At 33.1% G+C, this 21,352-nt stretch overlaps 1 protein-coding gene across 1 annotated transcript; it reads left to right on the forward strand.

The window, feature by feature from the left end:
- The first annotated feature begins 2,849 nt into the window (after positions 1-2,849).
- LOC145040233 (uncharacterized) lies at positions 2,850-5,893 on the forward strand. The gene is made up of 3 exons (XM_078988190.1): positions 2,850-3,155; positions 4,936-5,255; positions 5,324-5,893. The coding sequence occupies exons 1-3, from the start codon at positions 2,963-2,965 to the stop codon at positions 5,891-5,893; spliced, it is 1,083 nt and encodes a 360-aa protein (XP_078844316.1). The 5' UTR covers positions 2,850-2,962.
- Positions 5,894-21,352: the final 15,459 nt, after the last annotated feature.

Below are 21,352 nucleotides of genomic sequence, written 5' to 3' on the forward strand. Positions count from 1 at the left end.
GTCGGTAGTCACGGTACCAGTATTTTATCTCAACGGATTTATTGTTTAAACTTTGGAGTTTTTCTGTTTGCAGCCCCTTTTTTTTATGAGTTTACACTTTTAACCCTTCGAATAAAAGAATTTCCAATTTAGTCCTTAGACCATTTTTCTTGACATTTTAATATCAAAACTTGTTGAGAATGGTATTTTTCAGCTCATATTTATTTGAAAACAGTTTTAGTCCCTCAAAATGAATTTTTCTTGGTTAAATCCTCATTTTTCGCAACTTTTACACTTTTGGCCCAAAATAATTTTTTTTTGCATCTTTGGTCCTTTTGAAACATGAAAAGTGTTTTTAACCCTTGAAATGGACTTGGAGCACTAGTAGTCCCCTGTTTTATAGAAAAATACAGTTTCAGCCCTTCAAATTTGAAAGTCTCGCATATTGGGCCTTGTTGGGCCGAAAAATTCATTTTTGGCCCATTATACTTAAAATTTTACATTTTAGTCCTTCAAAAGAGTGTATTTCTAGAAAATACATTATTGAAACCGTTTTGACTCACTTCAACCATCAGAATTGCTATTTTGTCATTTTGGGCCCTTATGTTTTATATTTTTGACATTTTGAGTCCAAAAATGGTTTTTATAAGCCCAAAGAAGTTCATATTAACCAACATGGTTATTTTTCTAGAAATGATTTGTATGTATTAATATAATTTATACTAATATCATATAACTTGATGCAATTCTCGGTTTTAAGGGCTTTTTGACTAGATCCAACATCGCAATCACATAAAAACACAAATATAAACATAGAAATCACACAAAGCATACATATACACATAGATCTACACATTTGCTTGTATTCCCCCCCCCCCCCCTTATAAAACTTGTAAAACCAAAAAATAGGGAGTATGAAGCTCACCTTGAGTTGTAGTTTCGGTTTTGAAGAGAGAAAAGAAGAAAATTTCGATCCTAGCAAGTCTCCTTGGTAGATCTCGAGTTTAGTGATTTCTAAGGTGCATGATCACAAGTTGGAATAGATTTAGAAGATATTTTTGATGAAATGAAGTAGCTAGATCATGGACTAGTCATCAACTTACCTTAGATGATGTGTTTGTGGGAAAAACCTCCTTGAAAAGCTCTTGATTCTCGAAATTTTTGAAGAAGGAGGGAGGAGATGTTCTTCAAGAATTAGAGAGAATGGAATGAATTTTTGTGAGTTTGTGTGTGTTATGTTCGGCCGAGAGTGAGAAGGAGGGAAAGAGAGAGATCTTGAAGTGATGTATGCATGGAAACATGGGATAAGATGCATGGAAGACCCTTGAATAATTGTGAGGTGGCACTTCTCAAGTCAACTCCTCACTCCTTGGATTTGGGCTTTGGGCCGAGAATTGGAAAGAAAAAGGAGATTATTGGGCTTTAATGCCCCTAAGCCCATATAGGATTTAGGTTGAATGATTGTTGACCTTATAAAATATAAGTGTGATTTTTATGCTTTATTAGGCTAGATTAGGTTAATTATGGTCCATAATAGTTCCTATAATTGATTTATTTCATTCTAGGCCCAATATTTCCCAAAACATTGAAATAATTGTAAGTGGGTCCAATTAGAGCCCATTAAGAGTTCTAAGCCCAAGATAGTCAAATTGGAAGTTTATTGGTCCATTAGGCCCAATAAGGAAGTCCTAGTCCAAAATGGACCTAAACAAGAACTTCTAGGGTTTCCAATTGCTTGTTGACTATTTGAAATGCTTGTAGGGTGTACTTGATTGAAACTTTTGTTGCCATGAAGTAAGCATCTTACATGCTCTTAAGTTTTTGATTCAACATTTTACTTGAGTGTTGTGATTACAAGGCACAAAATTTCTAGTTGTGACACTAGTTGTTCAAAGTCTCATACCATCCCAATACTGAACATCTCGACTGTCAAGTAATATCACTGACTCTTAGACTGAACAATAAATCATCGTACTCATCAACCTCGACTTCTCAACCCATGTTCCAACACCTGAATCATCACAAGAACAGGGTATCCACTCCCATACTCAATATCCATCATAGACAGAAGAGCCGCCGCCCTGATATACTCGACTGGATTACCCGCTGATACCATCACCACACGCCCTACTATACTTAATTAGGGTGTAATGTGGTCCTTGACCATATCAGTCCCCACTGACTACCTGCTCATGGTAGATCATTTACACGCGGTGGCCATGCTGCCTGATACGCTGGTGGAAAAATCGACATCAATGTCAACCCGCTGGGTTTTACTCCTATACCCCAAAACTGAAATCTCACGTTTCTCCTGTTTCCCACAGAAACATAAATAGTACCCATCAGGTCACAAAAGGTGACATCTCCTTCATTGACTGATCGCTCATTCAGGCCGTAATCCCCCATAAATGCCTTCTCTACAAATCCCTGAGTCTTGCGACTACATCTGACATCTTACCAATAATACTCTAAAATGCTCTTGACCTCCCTCTCAAGGGATGACTTTACGGACTCAATCATGGCCCTCAGGCCTAAAACTCCATCGCTTCCAAACTCCACCAATCAATCCTGATCGGACCACCGGAGAATCACAAGCATCAATTGCTATGAACCATGGTACTCGGCCCCTGACATCTCTTCTCAGTTTGATACGATGTATGGTACTCGAACCATGACATCACTCCTCAGTCTGCTACGATGTATGGTACTCGAACCATGACATCACTCCTCAATCTGCTACCATGTATGGTACTCGAACCATGACATCACTCCTCAGTATGCTACTTAGGCCCCGTTTGTTTACCTCTTAATTGAAAAATTAAGAGGTCATCTCTTAAAAAATCAGATGTGGGTCGTTTGGTACCCTCTTAATAAAAACCTCTGAATCTAAAAAATGCCTCTTAAAAAATAAGAGATCAACCCGCATCTGAAAACAAAAAATGACCGCGCTACCCTCCCTCTCCTAGGTCTCGCTCTTTCTTTCATGCCTCCACTTTTTTTCTTTCTCATCTCCGCACACCAGAACCTCCCTCCCGATCCGCTGAGAAGTCGTGTTCCCTCCCCGTCATTGCAATCGTCGGCTTCCTCTCCGCCTCCGACATCGTCGTCGGCTTCCTCTCCGCCTCCGGGATCGTCGGCGTCCTCTCCGACAGCTGCACATCTGACGACTTCTGCAGGTAAACTTTCAATCGTCTCTCTTTCTCCTAATATGTAATCTTTTCTCTATGTAATCGTTCTTCTGCTATGTAATCTTTTCTCTGCATAATCAGAAGGTTTGTATATTTTATCTGCAAGTCACGATGAAATCAAACCCTTAAATGTGGATGAAATCTATAATATGATGTTATTGTTTAATATGCTTGAAATCTGATGTTTGATAAATCATAAAATTGTTTGATATGCTTGAAATCGGTTTAGGTTTTTTTTTTCTTTTTTTTTTTTTTTTTTTTTATTTGTCTTTATGTTGAATACGATTGATGAAATTGATAGTTTATACTCTGTTTTATGTCTACGCAAAAGTGAAGTTTAAGGCAGCAATAGTTAACGACAATGAGGTATGTGTAAAGATTCAACCATTGGAGTTTTTCCTTTTCTCAAAAACTTTTTTACCCTTTATGCGACTCATGCTTTACAGAGATTTTAACATTTGTTGCGAGTTTTTAATAAGCGAATCGAATTTTTATTTGCTTAATCAAGATTACGTATAATTTATGTATGTTCTGCAAACTTTTAATTCAACGATTCCAATAGACGTGTGTTATGAACTTTGATTATTATATCTTTTGCTAATGGGCAATTTCTTGCTGAAATTGATGATTTCTATTGATTTGTGCTGAAAAGTTTTGGTTAATTTTTTGTTGATAAAAGAGTGATAAATTGTATGGTTGTTTCTTAAGTATGCAGAAAATAGGTCTTTGGTTCACTAGTTGCACCATGGATTGAAAGAAGTATTTTTTTATTTGGCTATTGTATGTTGTTTTATGTTGGATTGAAAGAAATGAATTTAGGAGAATTTATGTTTAATTTGGTTATATTGTATGATTTTTATGTTACAATTCAGGTACGTCGCTATTCTTCTTTCTTCCTTATTTGTTTCTGAAAATCGTTTTTTTTTTGCTATTCTTCTTTCTTCCTTCTTCTGAAACCGATTTCTTGCTGGGAGTAAATTTCACAGCAGCTCTTTCTTCCTTCTTCTGAAACCGATTTCTTCCTTATTTGTTATTTGCTCCTGATTTCTTAACCTTCCCTTCGTGAGTAAATTTCACAGCATTTCTTCCTTCATTTATACATACATGGAATATGTAATCTTTCATGTATAAATAAATAATTCATTTGGGAGATATGCATTTATCTTGTGTTAAGAAACGTAGTAGTAATAATTTGCCGAATTCGTAGAACATCACCAATAACCTGAAAATGAGTTATGATGTTAATGTATAATTACTTATTTGCCCTTTATATATAATCATTTCAAATAAACAGAGATGTAATAAATTTTTTTGTATAGCATCATAAATTAACGATTTTTCATGTGCATACACTTCCAAATAGAAATTACTAAGCGTAAAGGGTAAATATGTCAAAAAGAACTTGCCTCAATAGGGACATCATATGCTACATTTCCTCTACAAGAAAATAGATTGCATATAACTTTAATAACCATAAAAAAAAAATAAGAGAACGTATAAGAAGTAACAATGTACTTTTATTTATTTTTGAAATCATATATGCTCTTGTTGTTATTAGGAAATGTGCATTATATGTTGATGTTATACGCTGAGTTTGATGTTAAATGAACGAATCCTAATGTTTTCAATGGACATAATGAAATGTTGTTATTAGGATTATATGTTGATGTTATGTGCATTTGTAATGCATTATATGTTGATGTTATGTGTATTTGTAATGCATAACTTGTTGCTAAAATATGCATTTTTTTTGTTGAATTGATCAAAGAAATGGGAGAAAAGAAGGATAGGATTAGTTGGAAGGTAGAAGGTGTAGAGAAAACATTTCTTGAAGCTTGTTTACGTGAAGTTACGATCAATGGACGGGAAGGGAGTAGTTTGAAAGCACTTTCTTGGAGAAATGTAGCCGAAACACTAAAAATTGAACATAACTTTATTGCCGACCAAAAACAAATGAAGAACCGTTATGACTACCTAAAGTCAAAGTTTGGTGCTTTTTTGAAGTTAAAAAACAAAACCGGTAATGTGTACAATTCAACAACCAACACCTTTAATCTTTCCAAAGAAGAATGGGAACTAGAAGCGAAGGTATTTTGTTAATTTATAAAAAATTGATTTTCATGTTTTTAAATAATAAAATATTTTTTTCCAAACAGTCAAACAAACATGTGGATTCTTTGAGACGCACACCATTACCGTATCCCGACCTTTGCACACAGTTGTTTGAAGGCGCGACTGCGACAGGCATGCATAGTTGGGGACCAACTTCTACCCTTCCCCGTCCTACTCAAGACTCAAGCCACTATAGTTTGCATGACTTTTATGACATCGATTGCACTCAACAAGAAACTGTAGGTCTCAGTGACGAGTCATCCGCTCAATCAAAAAAACAAAAGACTACAGATACGGCAAAGAGTCAAAATAAAAGTAAAGACAAGGGTAAAGATAAGGGTAAAGATGCATCCAACTCAAGATTGCTTGAAATCGGTGAAGATATTGCCACAGTTGCTAAAATATTTGTGGAAAAGCATTCTTCTTCAAATTTGGATGCGTGTATGGAAAAATTGGAGAAATTAGGATGGGGAATATTTGATCCAAGATACACTACTGCTGTTGCTCTTTTTGGTGAAAGTGCGGATAAGAGGCACGTGTGGTTAACTATTGATCCAGCTATTTGTGAGAATTGGGTCAAGACTGTTGGAGCACATTACGGAATGTTTCGCTAAGTAGATTTTTTGAATGTTTTGATGGTTTTTTTTGGATAACTAGATGTTTGGTTTGAACTAGATGGCTCTTTTTTTGGATTACTTGACATTAATGACTTGATGTTTTGGATTACTTGATGTTTTGGATTACTTGATGTTTTGGATTATTTGATATTAATGGCTTGATGAATTTTTATATTATATGTTGTTAATATAATTGTTATGTATTTTCAAAATAACAGATTGCTTATGGATTCGGATGAAGAAATTGCATTTTTCATGTTACTATGTTGCTATTGGTTGAATCTAGCATTCAACAGAATTGGAAGGGAAATTGATAATGATTCGGAAATGAGTGGTCATCAACATACACAAGAATTGTTACATGGAACTTCTACACAATGTAAAGACTTGATGCGTCTTTCACGTGAAGCATATGTACTTTTATGCAATCATTTTAGACGAAATAATTGGTTGCAAAGTAGTAGGCATATAAGCGTTGAAGAAAAGATGGCTATGTTCTTAACTACTATAGCACATAATAAACGGTTCAGGATTATCAAACGAAGGTTTCAACACTCCACAGAAACAGTTCATAGATGCTTTCATGAGGTGCTAAATGCAATGATGATTTTTGCAAAAGAAGTTATAGTGCCAACGAATTCTAATGCAACTGTGAATTCCTCAGAGAGGCATCGTAAGCTAAAAGAAATCTTTCCTGGAGCAATAGGTGCGCTAGATGGAACTCTTGTACATGCAGTTGTGCCTGCTGATCAACAAACTCGCTATAGGGGAAGAGGAAAAGGTGAATGCTTTCAAAATGTTTTAGGAATTTGTGATTTTGATATGATGTTCACATTCGTATGGGCCGGTTGGGAGGGTATAACACATGATTCGCGAGTTTTGAAAGAAGTTGCATGTAACCCGACTTCAGGCTTTCCGTTCCCTCCTCCAGGTTTTTAATTCTTTTTAAGATTATTCTAAAATACGATATTAAATTTCTATATATAATACTTCCTTTACTCATGTGTACAGATAAATATTACCTTTGCGATGCTGCATACACCAACACTCGTGGATTTATGACTCCTTATTGCAACACGAGGTATTGGTTAGCCGACTATCGACGGCGACGTCCGTTAACTAAGGAAGAAAAATTCAATCATGCACATGCACAACTCAGAAATGTTATTGAACGTGCTTACGGTGTTTTGAAGGCGAGATTCCCAATTCTAAAGCGAATGGCTCCTTTTCCTTTTTCAGTGCAAAGAGATATAGTCGTTGCTTGTTTTGCAGTCCACAATTTCATAAGGAAATGCGATATTCATGATGAGTTATTTATGGCGTTCGAGGAGAACAATGCTCAACCACAAGGGGGACAAAATGATGTCGAAAACGTACACGATATGGAATGGGGTTCACAAGGAAATGAATACATGGATAATTTACGTGACCAGATTGCGAATCAATTGGGATGAAATTAGATTTGTAGGATTTTATTTGGATTTTAGTATGATATTGTGGATTTAAAAATATTTATGTTTGATTTGGATTTGTGTTTAATTTTGATTTATGCTAAATTTGAATTTTATATGGTGTTTATATATTTTTTAATACATAATTAAGAATTTTTATTAGGTTATTTTCTAAATAAACAGATGAATTTAATTAAAAAAATAAAACAGAAGGGTAAAATGGTCATTTTAATAATTCAGCAGAACAATTCAGAGGTCCCAACCAAACAGCATGTTAAACATTCAGCTCTTAAAATTTCAGACCCTCTTAGAAATTCAGACCTCTTAAAAATTCAGATCTTAAAAATTCAGATCCTGCCAAACAGCCCCTTAGAACCTTCAAAATACTCCCTGTATCGAGTATGGGTCCTCTGATTTCAGTAGTACGGGCCCATACTACCTGCCACATCTACCTATACTTTCCACACGAACTATCCCAAAGCTCCTAAGTAGCTGCTCAATCTTCTTGTTCACCAATTCTGCCACGCGTGCTTTCTCCTCAACGAAATGCTCTACTCCACCAACGTACTCATCTGGCTAAGGTCACTCCCACTTCTCCGCCATCAGTAGCTGAAGAGCTCCGAATGATGCTAGTCATCTACCTCCTGAATATCGTCATATTCACTTGGTAGCTGACTCCCATCATCGAGAGTTCCACAAAGCACGAAGCAAGCAACATTCGGGCATCGAGAATACATAGAGCTCACTCTGGATGATAACTCCGCTTGCTCTGCTCATTCTCAAGGTACCACCGAAGTCTGCAACTCTACCCCTTGCAGGTTCTAACTATTCTTTGATAAACACCACAATACTCATCTAGGCGTCTCTTTTAGATTACTCCTCTACTCAAATCCCTAAAAGGATTCCAAGTGAATACTCTCACTCATACTCAAAAGCACATCACAAACAACAACTCCTAGACTAAGGCATCACAAATCAGGCCACTCTAGTCCTAAGATATGAAATACCTAGCCTGTCTCTAGCATTCAAAATATCTTATAAATGTATCATAAATATCTCATAACACAAAAGTAAGGGTATTTTGGGAAATCACCGTTCGGGCTCTGGCTGATTGTACACACTGCTCTTTCTCGCTTCCTCTTTAAACTCTTATTCACTTTTAGAAAATCATTTCTTTTGAAAACTTTCCGTACTTCCTCAGCTTGAGTCCAGAGTTACCGAAGGCGCATCCGAATCCCCAAACCAAGGCTCTGATACCAACTTGTAACACCGTAATTTTTCAAACAAAATTTTGAAAACTAAAATAGTTTATCTCTTTAACGCTTTTCATAAAAATCCCATTTGTTTAATTTAAAATACATAACTCTTTTGTTCAATCAATTAATAAACCAGGATACTCAAACAAAATGCTTCCCCCAGTGTGTACAATCGAGCCGGTGCCGTCCCGTGAACCTGAGAAACCTGAAATACATAACACAAAACACTGTAAGCACGAAGCTTAGTGAGTTCCCCAAAATACCACTCTCACACATATTAGCCATTCAAGGCTATAACTCTATTGACCCTCTGGTCTGTGTGTCTAAGTGGGATCCTCCAGTCCCAACTCACTGTGGACCCTCTGGTCCTAACTCTATGGACCCAAAGGTTCTAACTCTGATAACTCAGAATCATGCATATCACATATCACAATAAATCTCAGAAAATAAATAGAACACAATTACACTGGCACATAACTCTAAACCTAACTTTGTGGATCCTGTGGTCCTAGCTCTGTGGACCTTCCGGTCCTAACTCTAATATACACACAACATAAATCACATAGAAATAATGCAGTGCCACACATAGCATAGATAACATACAATAACTCTGTCACATAACTCTATTACCACTCTAGGTAAAGTATAGTGAGAAGACTTACCTGCTACTCCCGATTGAAGAACAAGATCACGCTGCTCCGACCACCGTCACGAACTCCACCACTGAATCACTGAAACCAATAAATACCAATAACAACCAAAATACCCCTGGAAGTCAACTGGTTAACTCTTGGTCAAAGTCAAAGTCTTCAGTCAAAGCCAACCCTCCTAACTGACTCTACTCGCCGAGTCAACCCGCTGACTCGTCGAGTCCCTATGCTCTGAAACTCCCATAACACGAATCAACTCGACGAGTCGCCCCAAGACTCGCCAAGTCCCACAACTCTGAGTCAAATCGTACTCAACTTACTGAGTCATCCCTTGACTCACCGATTCTCACCTTAACTAGAAAATGTTAGGACCTCAAGACCAGACTCGCCGATTCCAAGGCTATCTTCAACCAACTTGTCGAGTTGTTCTTCCAACTCGCCGAGTTTTTTTCTATCTTCATGCAACTTGCCGAGTACACCCATGTGACTCGTCGAGTACCACTAGCTCTTAACCCATACGGAGGCTTCCCAAGCCATGCAGGGTCTCCAATCCATAGATATACTCTTATACAAGCCATCCATCACGTAAAGTGGCAAACTTTACGTGAATCCAAGGAGATCTAAGCATAATACACTCTTCGGATAAGGTTTGGGGCTAAAAGACTTCATCAACAGCTCTTGAACAGGGACTTTATGCTCTTTTGGATCATCACTATTCTAGATCTGAGGTAGCAACCTCAGATCTAACCTCCAAACTCAAGATAGCACTAGATATACACCCAAAAAATCCCACAAATGATAGATCTAGATGGATAACAGCTCAAGCAACGAATCATTACCTCAAAAGAAGGCTCTAACAGAAGAATAAGTCAAAACCTTGAAAAGCCCCTTGCTCCACGCCTTTTAATCTTCAAAGATCTCTTCAACAAAACACCCCTTCAAGACCCAAATGTTCTCTAATTCTCTAAAAACGAATATTAGGGTTTCGATTCAAGGGAGAGCAAAGAGGCTAGGGAGAGGGTATTATGTTCTTTATATAGGGCCAAATCCCTGGGATTAGGGTTTTCTCCACACAACACCAACTCGCTGAGTCCAGCTATCGACTCGCCGAGTTGGCCACTAGACACGCGACCAGAATCGCGACCCTACTCGCCGAGTCTACCCATGGAGTTGTCGAGTTGATCATTCACATTTTCACTTTAAACCCTGAACTTTGCACCCCTGAACTCGGGATGTTACAAACATACTTGTAATTCTTAGGATCCACATAGTGAATAGGTGAATAAGTAACATTAACATTTTCAGAAACACTGTGAAATTAAGGTACACTAGGAATATTGAAAGTACCAATCGGATCGTTGCTTCCTTTATAGCTGCATAAATTACTAATTGGCTGATTTCCACTTTGACCACCCTCATTAACCTCATCTCCTTTATCAACCACCACAAACACCTTCACAGCCCTTGTTCCACTACATTTGATTACATTTATCAATATTCTAACATCCATGTCTTCAACTATGGCTATGTAATAATTCAATTCAGGATGATGGAAACGAAGACTAATTCTATATTTGTCTAACAAACCCATTTTACTTCTCATCAAAGATACAAAATCACTATAACTAATATACTCAAAAAATATCAAAGCGAATTTAGAAATACCTCTCTGTGGACATACGTATTCCAGATTTGTTTCAATAACTTTCCATCTCCCACTCGTTACAAGACAAACCCAATATTCAATTATTTTTTAGAGAGATTTTAAAGAAATTTCCTAAAGAAGTAACAAGTAAACTAATAATTTTCTACAAAAGTTTATATATAATAAGGTATTTTGTAGTCAAATCCATTGATTTCATTGTCCAAAAAAAAAATTCGCAGATCAAAGAGAGAGGAAATCGCAGATGGATACAGTGCATCTGCTATATATACGAAAAAATAAATTAAAAAATTACCTCAGTTGCAAATGTACAAGTGGCTAAAGCACATCTGTGCTTTAGCCACTTGTACATTCACAGATGGGATGTGAAAATCGTAGATGAACCATTCCCATCTGTGACTTCGGTGACCAAATTTGCAATTTCAATTTTTTTTCCACAAAGTAATTAATATATTTCGCTAAATTTGTTATTTCTTGTTAATATATTTGTATAAGAGAACACTGTTTTAGAGTAACTAGGGGCAATTTAGTCAAATCAGTTATATGTAAAAATAAAGGTATTGATATTTAACGACAATAGCGTCAATCTACTTATTAATTTTTAATTATTATGATTATTAAGCATAAAAATTGATTATAAAATATTTAAATAAAATATTTGGGCAATATACAATATTTTAAAGGTTAGAAAGAATAAATACGTTAATCTGGATACGATATTTTGTTCACATACATAAAATTTGTCTATAAATTAAAGAATAGTTAAAAATATATTTGCGGCAAAAATACTACCTTTGAAAGTATACGTTATTGAAAAATTTCACAAAAGTACAAAATAGGCTTTTACAAGGACTGATCTAAATAGCCAAAGCTTGTGGCTGACATATATTACTGATTTAATTTTAATTACACTAGTTATCTAATAAACGAGATTAAAATAAACAAAAAAATCTCTAAAAAATCCGAAAAAACTAAATTAAAAGATCGATCTATAACTGTTGTGTAAATTTGTAATACGGACAGAAAGCTATAGTTCGTTTAATACCGAGTAGTTTTCCTACATATTTCCATATTCCCAAATATTTGAACTTACAAGTTACTTAATTATTTAAATATGGATCAAGTTAATTAACCCATAAATTTTCGCACACGAGGATATTAAGTTGAACGTTATTCATAAGAAAGTACAATTTAGTGAGAAAGTGGTTTTGCTGAAATTGTGTAAAAGACAAGAGTAGCATGATAATTCAAACATGATGGGCGCGGCATAAGATTCCACTTGAGTCATGATTTTAAGATAAAAAAATGAATCAGTAGTGATGCAACCCATTGGCTCCTTCCTCGAACCAACATGATGAATGTCAATTGCAACTTGGAACATGTCCTCCTCTCTAGCCACTCTAATAGACCCAACCAAACCATGGTTGGTGGTCCTATCTAATTTGGACTATATAATATCTTACAAGACAAAGTCAATTCCGCAACATGTTCAAAATCAAAAAAATAAAGAACATATATATATATATATATATATATATATATATATATATATATATATATATATATATATATATATATATATATATATAGACACAGAGAGAGAGAGTAGATGTATGCCCGCGTAAAGCGGTAACGATGAACAACTCTTTTCGTGAATAATTTTCTTATGGGGAAATAATTATTTGATATTATTATTAGTTATTATATATAAAAAATTGTCGTTTTAACATAAATTTATGTTTAAACGTTATATTTTTATTTTTTGTTTATTAATTAACATCGATGTCTAGTTTAATAAATTAAATTTCTTAAACATCTTTCTTAATTCAAGTCTTTAAATTTTTGGTAAGTATTAATGATTTATTTATGTATAATTGATGTGTATAAAAAAGTTTTGTATCTTACATGTCTTAAATTTCAAGATATGACTAATATATATATATATATATATATATATATATATATATATATATATATATATATATATATATATATATATATATAATAAGTTTTAATTAGTATGATTCAGAGTCAAAACCAGTGATTGGTTGGATTAATGTAGGACGTGCAAATAAGGACGTAAGTTGCGGTGTCGGACCATAATCATCATCGGGATGATTCCCTTATGTTGTTCATTATTAAAACAAGTATCCTTTTGTGACAACCCGAAATTTTTATCTTGTACAAGCCATTCAACTCAATCAAAGTCAGACTTGCATTTGCTATCTTTTAGCCTTGTTAAGGGTCTGTTTGAGTGTTCTAAACTCTGTACCTTAAAGGATAAAATGTTAGGAAGTATTGTATAGAGTTCAATGTGCAACATACAAGCCGAAAACTCCACCATAACGAGTTTACGGCTATAAACTAGAGTTTATGGCCGTAAACACCTCCTTGGTCGTGAACTCACCCCCCTTAAATATGACATTCCTTCTTCCTTCAACCCTTTTTCCCACCCCCAACTCAAGAACTCAGATTTTCTCTCAACATTCTTCAAGTTTTTACCTTGATCTCCCATAATGTAAGCAATCCTTCCATTTTATTTGTTGTTATGCTTCTTGATCTAGTATCACATTTTGATTTCATCCATGAAATTTATCATTTTGGTTAGATCTTCAAGATCTTCATCTTTCACCAAGAACACACTAGTTCTTGGACCGTGAACCCCCTCCGAAGCTTCAAAAACGTGAGTATCTCTTCTATCTCCTAGTTAGACTTGTTAAACTCTTAATTTCTAGCCTTGGATCATCATAAAATACATGAACATCAAGAGTTTATGGTCGTAAACCCTTGCATGGCTGTAAACTCTTGTGTTGGTGGATGTTTTGGCATTTAAACTCCCCTATGTCCGAGCCTAGAATTGAAAGCACTTGATGAATGCCGAATAGGACCATAAAACACCTCGTTTGCAAGCCCTTCAATGAGTGTACGACCGTAAACTCCATGACCGTACACTCATTAGCCGAAAACTCCCTTAGGCCATAAACACAATGGCCATAAACTCCATTGATTTCCCGTAAACCCCTTTTAGGCAATCCTTTGTGATTGTAACACTTCAATCCAAGTGTTTCCTAGTCCTTAAGGTTGTTTCCTTGCATGATTAGTTGCTTATACACTAATTATATCAATATATGTGTCATTTTATGCTTATTAGGATCCGTTTGTGCCCAACATTTCACTTAGCACTCAACATCCTTTATTGATTTTTCATTCGAACCACTCACTACATGTGAGTTCATACCCCTAACTAATGTTTTAAATGCTTTTATGGGTGGGTGGGGGGGGGGGGGGGGCGATACAAGTTGAAGCATTATAGTTATTATATCAATCACATTTGAATAATAATTGTCAAACAAATGGATTTCTTATATTTGAAAACTGTATTATCAAACAAACTATTTCAAAACCCTTTTATCAAACTCTTTTATATGCTAATTTCTTTATCAAACTCTTTTAAACCTATATATTGTCAAAATCATTTAGATATAGTTATACAAATAAGATTGAAAGGGCTTAGGACTGATACCCCGCTTTATTTCCTAGTCCTTGTTTAGTTGTGGACTTAGGGTATTGGTTGTTTGGCCAAATGTCGTTTGAATTTTAGTTATATGTTATGTATATTTGTATAGATATAAAGGTTTCTAACATCATTTCAACACCTTTGAGTATTCAAAGGTGTACAAACATACTCAGTTATACACACAACATCACTAGTAAACTATAATATGTATAGTTTAAAAGATTTACTATTCACTATTTCTAGTACAATGAAACATACAATAGTCTGTTCACACATGAGTCACTTCAAACATACTATAATGAGAAACATATAGAACATACTATACAATATACAAAGATAACATACTATATAGTATACAATTAGAGCATACTATACAAATACAAGAATACTATAACATTTATGTGAGCCACTACTTCGTGGCATGGCATCATACTGTTGTGTCTCGTTTTGTAACCAGAGTCTCCAGGAGTGATAATGTGAATTTGTGTATAGATCTATACTGGATTTACCACCCTACACCATGCTGCTAGCTACAGTGGGACCTGCATGTCTACGGGTGATGAATGTCATAACATTTAGACGTTTTCGAGCATCATGTTTTCTACAAGTCGATCAAGTATGGTTACAATAATATCACATTATACCTTAATTAACAATTGGTTAAGGTAGTTAGTACAACAGTAGTTACTATATACAATACTACATTATGTTATTAGGGATAATGACTTGAAAGGGTAACGAACTTTCGACTTTGTTCACATTTAGTCACTAAACTTTTTTTCGTTATCTATTTGCCATTGAACTATTGAAACTGTTCACATTTTACCCGTATGACCGACTGTTATCGGTCATAAGGGTAAAATGTGAACAGTTACAATAGTTTAGTGGCAAATAGATAATGAAAAAAAGTTTAGTGACTAAATATGAACAAAATCAAAAGTTCGTTTCCCTAAAAAAAGTTCAATGGCTAAGTGTGAACAAACTTCCTATTGTATTATGTTTTAGCAAATTATTTATTTTTGTTTAATTGTAACAACATTTGTTGATGAAGAAATCTATGAAATAAAAAAACAAAATGTAACATCCAAATTTCCAAGTATCATAATTTAAGTATTTTTCTTTTGAGTTAAGAAGAGAGACTCGACGAGTTGACGCCTCGACTCGTCGAGTAAGGTCGCGACTGATGACTCGGATTAATGAATGGACTCGACGAGTCGGTGAGGCGACTCGACGAGTCCGCGTTGTTGGCAGAAACCCTAAATCTTTGGGCCTGAGCCATATTTAAAGGAACTTATGGCCTTCAATTGCGACTACCTTTCCCATAAGTGAGAACCCTAGCGAGCTTGAGTGTGTAGAGTGAGAGGAAGAGCTATCTTGAGCTTTTTGGTGTGATTTTGCAAGAAAGGAGAAGAGTTCCCGCAAGAGGGACCAAAGAAGGTTATTGTTATGAGTTATACAAGCAAGGAACTTCATTCTGAGGTACAAAAATGAACCCCTTTCCTTCCTTATTCTGTAGTTTCCATTTTGGGGTTAGCGATTGAATCACTTCATCTTTGGGGTTTTGAATGCCTCAAACCCCTCTTGCAAGTTTGTGTTATAGATCTGGACCCTTCTTGGTCCAGAGAGCTGAGAATATGAAGCTTTAGTGGAGTAAACCTTGGGGTTTGAAGTTAGGAATCTGGACCCCTCTAGGTCCAGAGGGCCAAAAATATGAAGCTTTAGTAAAGTAAACCTTGGGGTTTGAAGTTAGGAATCATTTATGGGATTTTTATGGTATATATAGTTACTTTCATCTTACACATAGATATGAAGTATTTTATATAAATTACGTGCTATGTGTGCATATTATTTGAATACTTGTTGTCTATGTTGGATGAACGATTTTATACATGTTTTACAAGATTTAAACGGTATATTTATTTTATATCTACATATATGTTGCGGATGAAACATGGGTAGATGACATAGTTGGTGTGTGATGAAATAAAATGATGAGAGATAGGTGATGATAATTAGGTAAATAGATGATGATGAATAGGTGATGTAGGATGAAAGGAGATACCATAACCTTAACTGGCAATGTGGCGATGTAGTCATCTACCAGAATATAGATGACGACCACAGACTATTCTAGAAACCCAGTGGAAACACCAGCAGGCCCATAACTTGTAGGTGATGAATTACGAGTTCAGGCGATGTTGTAACTACGTATTCATGCAATGATACTCTAACCCCTTATTATGAATTACGAGTTCAGACGATGTTGTAACTACGTATTCATGGGATGTAACAAATTCCGCATGCCAAACCAATGGTCATAATTCACATCAGTGAGAATGATTTTTTTTTTGTAAAACCAAAATCAGATTGGAAATTTTGATTTTTTATTTTGGAAAATGTCAAACCATTGGTTTTTTATTTCGGCTTCGGTTTTTTGTTTTTTTTTTTTAAATATATTTTTAAGGGTTTTTTTTTTTTAATTTATTTATTTCATAGATTTCTTCATCAACAAATGTTGCTACAATTTAACAAAAATAAATAATTTGCTAAAACATAATACAAGAGGAAGTTTGTTCACATTTAGTCATTGAACTTTTTAGAGGGAAAAGAACTTTCGATTTTGTTCATATTTAATCACTAAACTTTTTTTTCGTTATCTATTTGCCACTAAACTATTGAAACCGTTCACATTTTACCCTTATGACCGGCAACAGCCGGTCATAAGGGTAAAATGTGAACAGTTCCAATAGTTCAATGGCAAATAAATAACAAAAAAAAGTTTAGTGACTAAATGTGAAAAAAGTTGAAAGTTCATTACCCTTTCAAATCATTATACCACTTTATTATTTTTCCCATTGCGGTCACATTGTGATCTTCTCACATAAACGGTAATGTAAAACTATATTTTGGTAATGATAGTCACACTTGGAAAAAACACTCACTTTTACAAAGAAACAAACATTCAAAACATTCGGGTCTTGGTAGAAGGCAACATTTTAGTAGAAAATATAGGATTTTCTAGGAGATTTAAACATTACAACAAACTTTCAATACAAACATTTACAGACATTTACAACATTTACAAACACTTTTCCTCAAACTTATACAACTTTGATGCTAAATACTTATGAACTTACCAACTTAAATGTTGTTCCTCTCTTTCAAAATAAATTGTATTTTCAGGATACCAGTAGATAGGTATAGATGACAAGTTTTGAGAAGACGGAGCACTTTCAGACTCATCTTTATTTTGATTATTTATTTTTGGTGTCTTATTATTATTGCACAGAACACACTTGTATTGAGTTATACTATTAATGTAATAGATAATGTTGTTGTTTGTTTACTGTTATGCATTGTTATGATACTGTGCATGACATCCGCCGACCCCGAATGTTTCCATCAATTCGGTTTGGGGGTGTGACACCTTTCATAAAAACTCTTAAAATAAAATTAATTAAATATAAGTAAGTTTTCATGGTTATTATCCAAAAACATATATTCTTTGAAAAAATATCAATAAAGAACAAGATTATGATGATAATCAAATAAATTCTATCGAAAAAAGTGGTGATGATATAAAACAAAGTTTAAATGATTGGACAATAACAAAAATATATATAGATACAATATACAAAATAGGAACAAATGATTATTTTCAATCAAAATGACAGAACAATCTGTGTCTATTTGGCAAAATCAAAAAAATTTAAATCTATTATCATTAAGATCCATTTTACAACATAGACAAAAATATGAATTTCTTCATATAAGCTTAGTACAAATTTTTATTAAACCTTTATTTAGAATTGATATTGATGTTGTTGTTCTCCTAATTTTAAGATATAAAAGGCATAAAATTGTTTAAAATTCTATTTTAGCTATATATGGCAAAGACAAATATTGCAAATAGACCAATTCATTTTAATTGTTATTCAAAATTTTCTTAGGATTATTTGATAAAAAGATATTAGTTACTTTAGTTTAACCGTAGAAACAAAAAATTTAGAATTTAAAGATAATACCAAATCCTTAATAATAGTCTATCATGTTTGTTATTAGACTATGACAACCACTTTAGAACCAAAAGCTGGTTTATCAAGTCCAAGAAATGAAATAAATATTTTTTAAGTAAATACAAATCGTACTACGGTCTATATGCTTAAAAGGCTTATATGCCCAATAATTACTCAATTATGTAATTGAAATTTGCAAAACGCTATCGAACCAACAACTTTAGATTCTTCAAAGTAAATTTCTAACATAGTTTAACATAATGATGGATCAGTTGATCTAAATTTCACTTCTCTAAATTTTTTATCATCACATTTTTCAACAAGTTCAATTCTAGAAGTTAGCAGCTCAAAACATTCTCTTCAAAATCAAGTTATTTGAAACCAAAAAATTGTTGATTATGTTAATTCTATTCCAAAATGGCTTTATTAAGATTTACAAAATAGCAAAACTAATTTACCTAGTCAAACCAAATCTTATTTTATAGATGAACTTCAAAATTACAAACAACAATTATAAGTAATAAAATTTAGATAAATTGAAATTCTAAAAATACGTATTTAGTTAATTCACTCTAAAGAGATCAAAACTCTTTAGAGACTACTAAAAGAAACCACAATAACTTTAGAAGAAAAAGAAGCTCAACAAAAATTATTTATCTCAACAATTAAAAATAATCAATATTACTTTAAAAGTTTCAAAAGCTAGTCAATTTGCCGAGCTTGGACAAATAAAAAGTGCCATAAGTTAAAAAAAAAACACTAATAAAAAACACTTGAATAAATCAATATGTAGATATTCTACGAGTCTAACAATGTATCCATGTTAAGTTTATGAGTTCTAAAATATTCTCAAGTTCAAATACTTTTCGGAATAATTTAATTAAAAAAATGGAAATTCATTAAAAATATATTCATATATACTAAAGAATTAAAAATAATAAATACAAGAAGATATAAGTTTATTAAAATTTAAAAGAGAAACAATTGGATACTATCACCAATAACAAAAGTTTATCAATAATGATTAAATGGAAATTCGCAGTATTAACTATGATAAAAAATATATTTTTTTAAAATTAAATCAAGCAACTTGTTAATATGACACTTTATATTAACAAATCTAATTTAGTATCATAGGTTAATTTTGATTATTTAAAAGATGTTCGAATTTTACAAAGAATATAATTCTAAAAAAGAGAGTGTGGCGTGAAAGAATTTTTTCATATTATATAAGATTTATACATATAGAACTTTGGGAAGATTATATTTTATCAAACAATATTCATTCTTTATTTTTTCAATGGTTTGAATTATTTTATGCTCCTAAATATAATATTGATTATCCATTCAAAATAGATTTTATATTATGTCTGTTTTCGATAAAAAGATTAATATATTGACAATATCTATAATTAAGAAACTATTTCGAATTATCCACAAAAGAAATTATTATTGATAAAGATTTTTTTAGCAACTCCTATTGTAAAGGTTCGAAATCAACAAACAACTGAAAAGGGTTTGCAAAATATAATTTATCAAAACAATTACTCAAATGAAGTTTTAACAACTATTGAAGAACAAATTGATAGAATAGAAGAAAAGGTTTTGAAGGAAAAACCTATACACAAGGTTTTAATAGATTTAGAAATAGAAAGAACAACAATAAATAAGACATTAAAAAATATAGTATTACAACTATTTAAAAGAAACGAGAAAAAAAGATGAAATAAGTTTTAATAAAAAAAAAGACAAAGAAAGTTCTAGTAATTATTCAAATATTAGTTTTGTCCCTTATCAAATTGAAGGAAATTCTAATTTTAGAAATAAAGATGTGATAGACCAATTGGAAAAGAGACTTTCAAAACTAAATATTAAAAATATTAAAAGTCTTAAACAAATAGCAACTGATGAATCTAAAGAAATTAATAGTGAGTGAAATTGATATTAATACTATTGCTCAACAATTTACAAATGATCAAGATATTAATCAACTTACTAATAATTTTTATAATAAACTAAAATTAATCAATCTGAACATAACAAATTTGGAAGAAATCAAAAACCAACACTTAGAAATTTTGGAATATACCTTATTTTCCTGATGTTCATATTAAAGAAAGCGCATTCTCATACGATCGTTCTGCTTATACTGGAACTTCTGTGGTTGCTTTGAACATCAATATTGTTCAAGAAATTACTATGGCATCCAATGCTTACAAATCAAAGGTAATTCTCAAATTCAAATAGTTAATATTATTCTTTCTAGTTTCACTAGCACTCTTTAAGGTTGATGGGATTTCTATGTTACATCAGAAGAAAGGAACAAAATTTTAACTGCTACAAAAACCATAATAAAACAAGAAAATAGTCATCATATACCAAAGTTAGAAGAAGATATTATTAATGCATTAATTTTTTCTATTATTAAATTTTTTTTGGAGATCCAATTATGTTTCAAGAAAAAACTTTAGAAATACTAATGAATTCACATTGTAGAAAATTTACCGATTTTAAATAGCATAAAGATAATTATCTTATTAAAGTTGTCTCAAAACCTGACTACAAAGAAGCTTATTGGAAAGAACAATTCATTGTCGTCACTCCAATATTATTTGTAGAAAGAATTAGACAAAAATTAAAAGAAAATTTTAATAATCAAGTTCCCTATCAAAATCTAACATATGTACCCTTATTCATCTTTATATTTACCAATTGTCGAATCAAGTGAACCTTATCTGATGCTGAAGGTTTTTCATACATGTTAGATAGCACCTTGATCATCTCACGAGTTGTCTTCACACTGAAAATGTTGTAAGCTACATTCTTTTCCAAGGATAATCTCACCACACCAAGTGCCTTTTGATCTAACAAATCCCGACCCCATGCTTTATTTCTTAAAGTTT

Source organism: Lactuca saligna, chromosome 4 (genome assembly GCF_052625555.1).
Source record: "Lactuca saligna cultivar CGN05327 chromosome 4, ASM5262555v1, whole genome shotgun sequence".
NCBI lineage: Eukaryota > Viridiplantae > Streptophyta > Magnoliopsida > Asterales > Asteraceae > Lactuca > Lactuca saligna.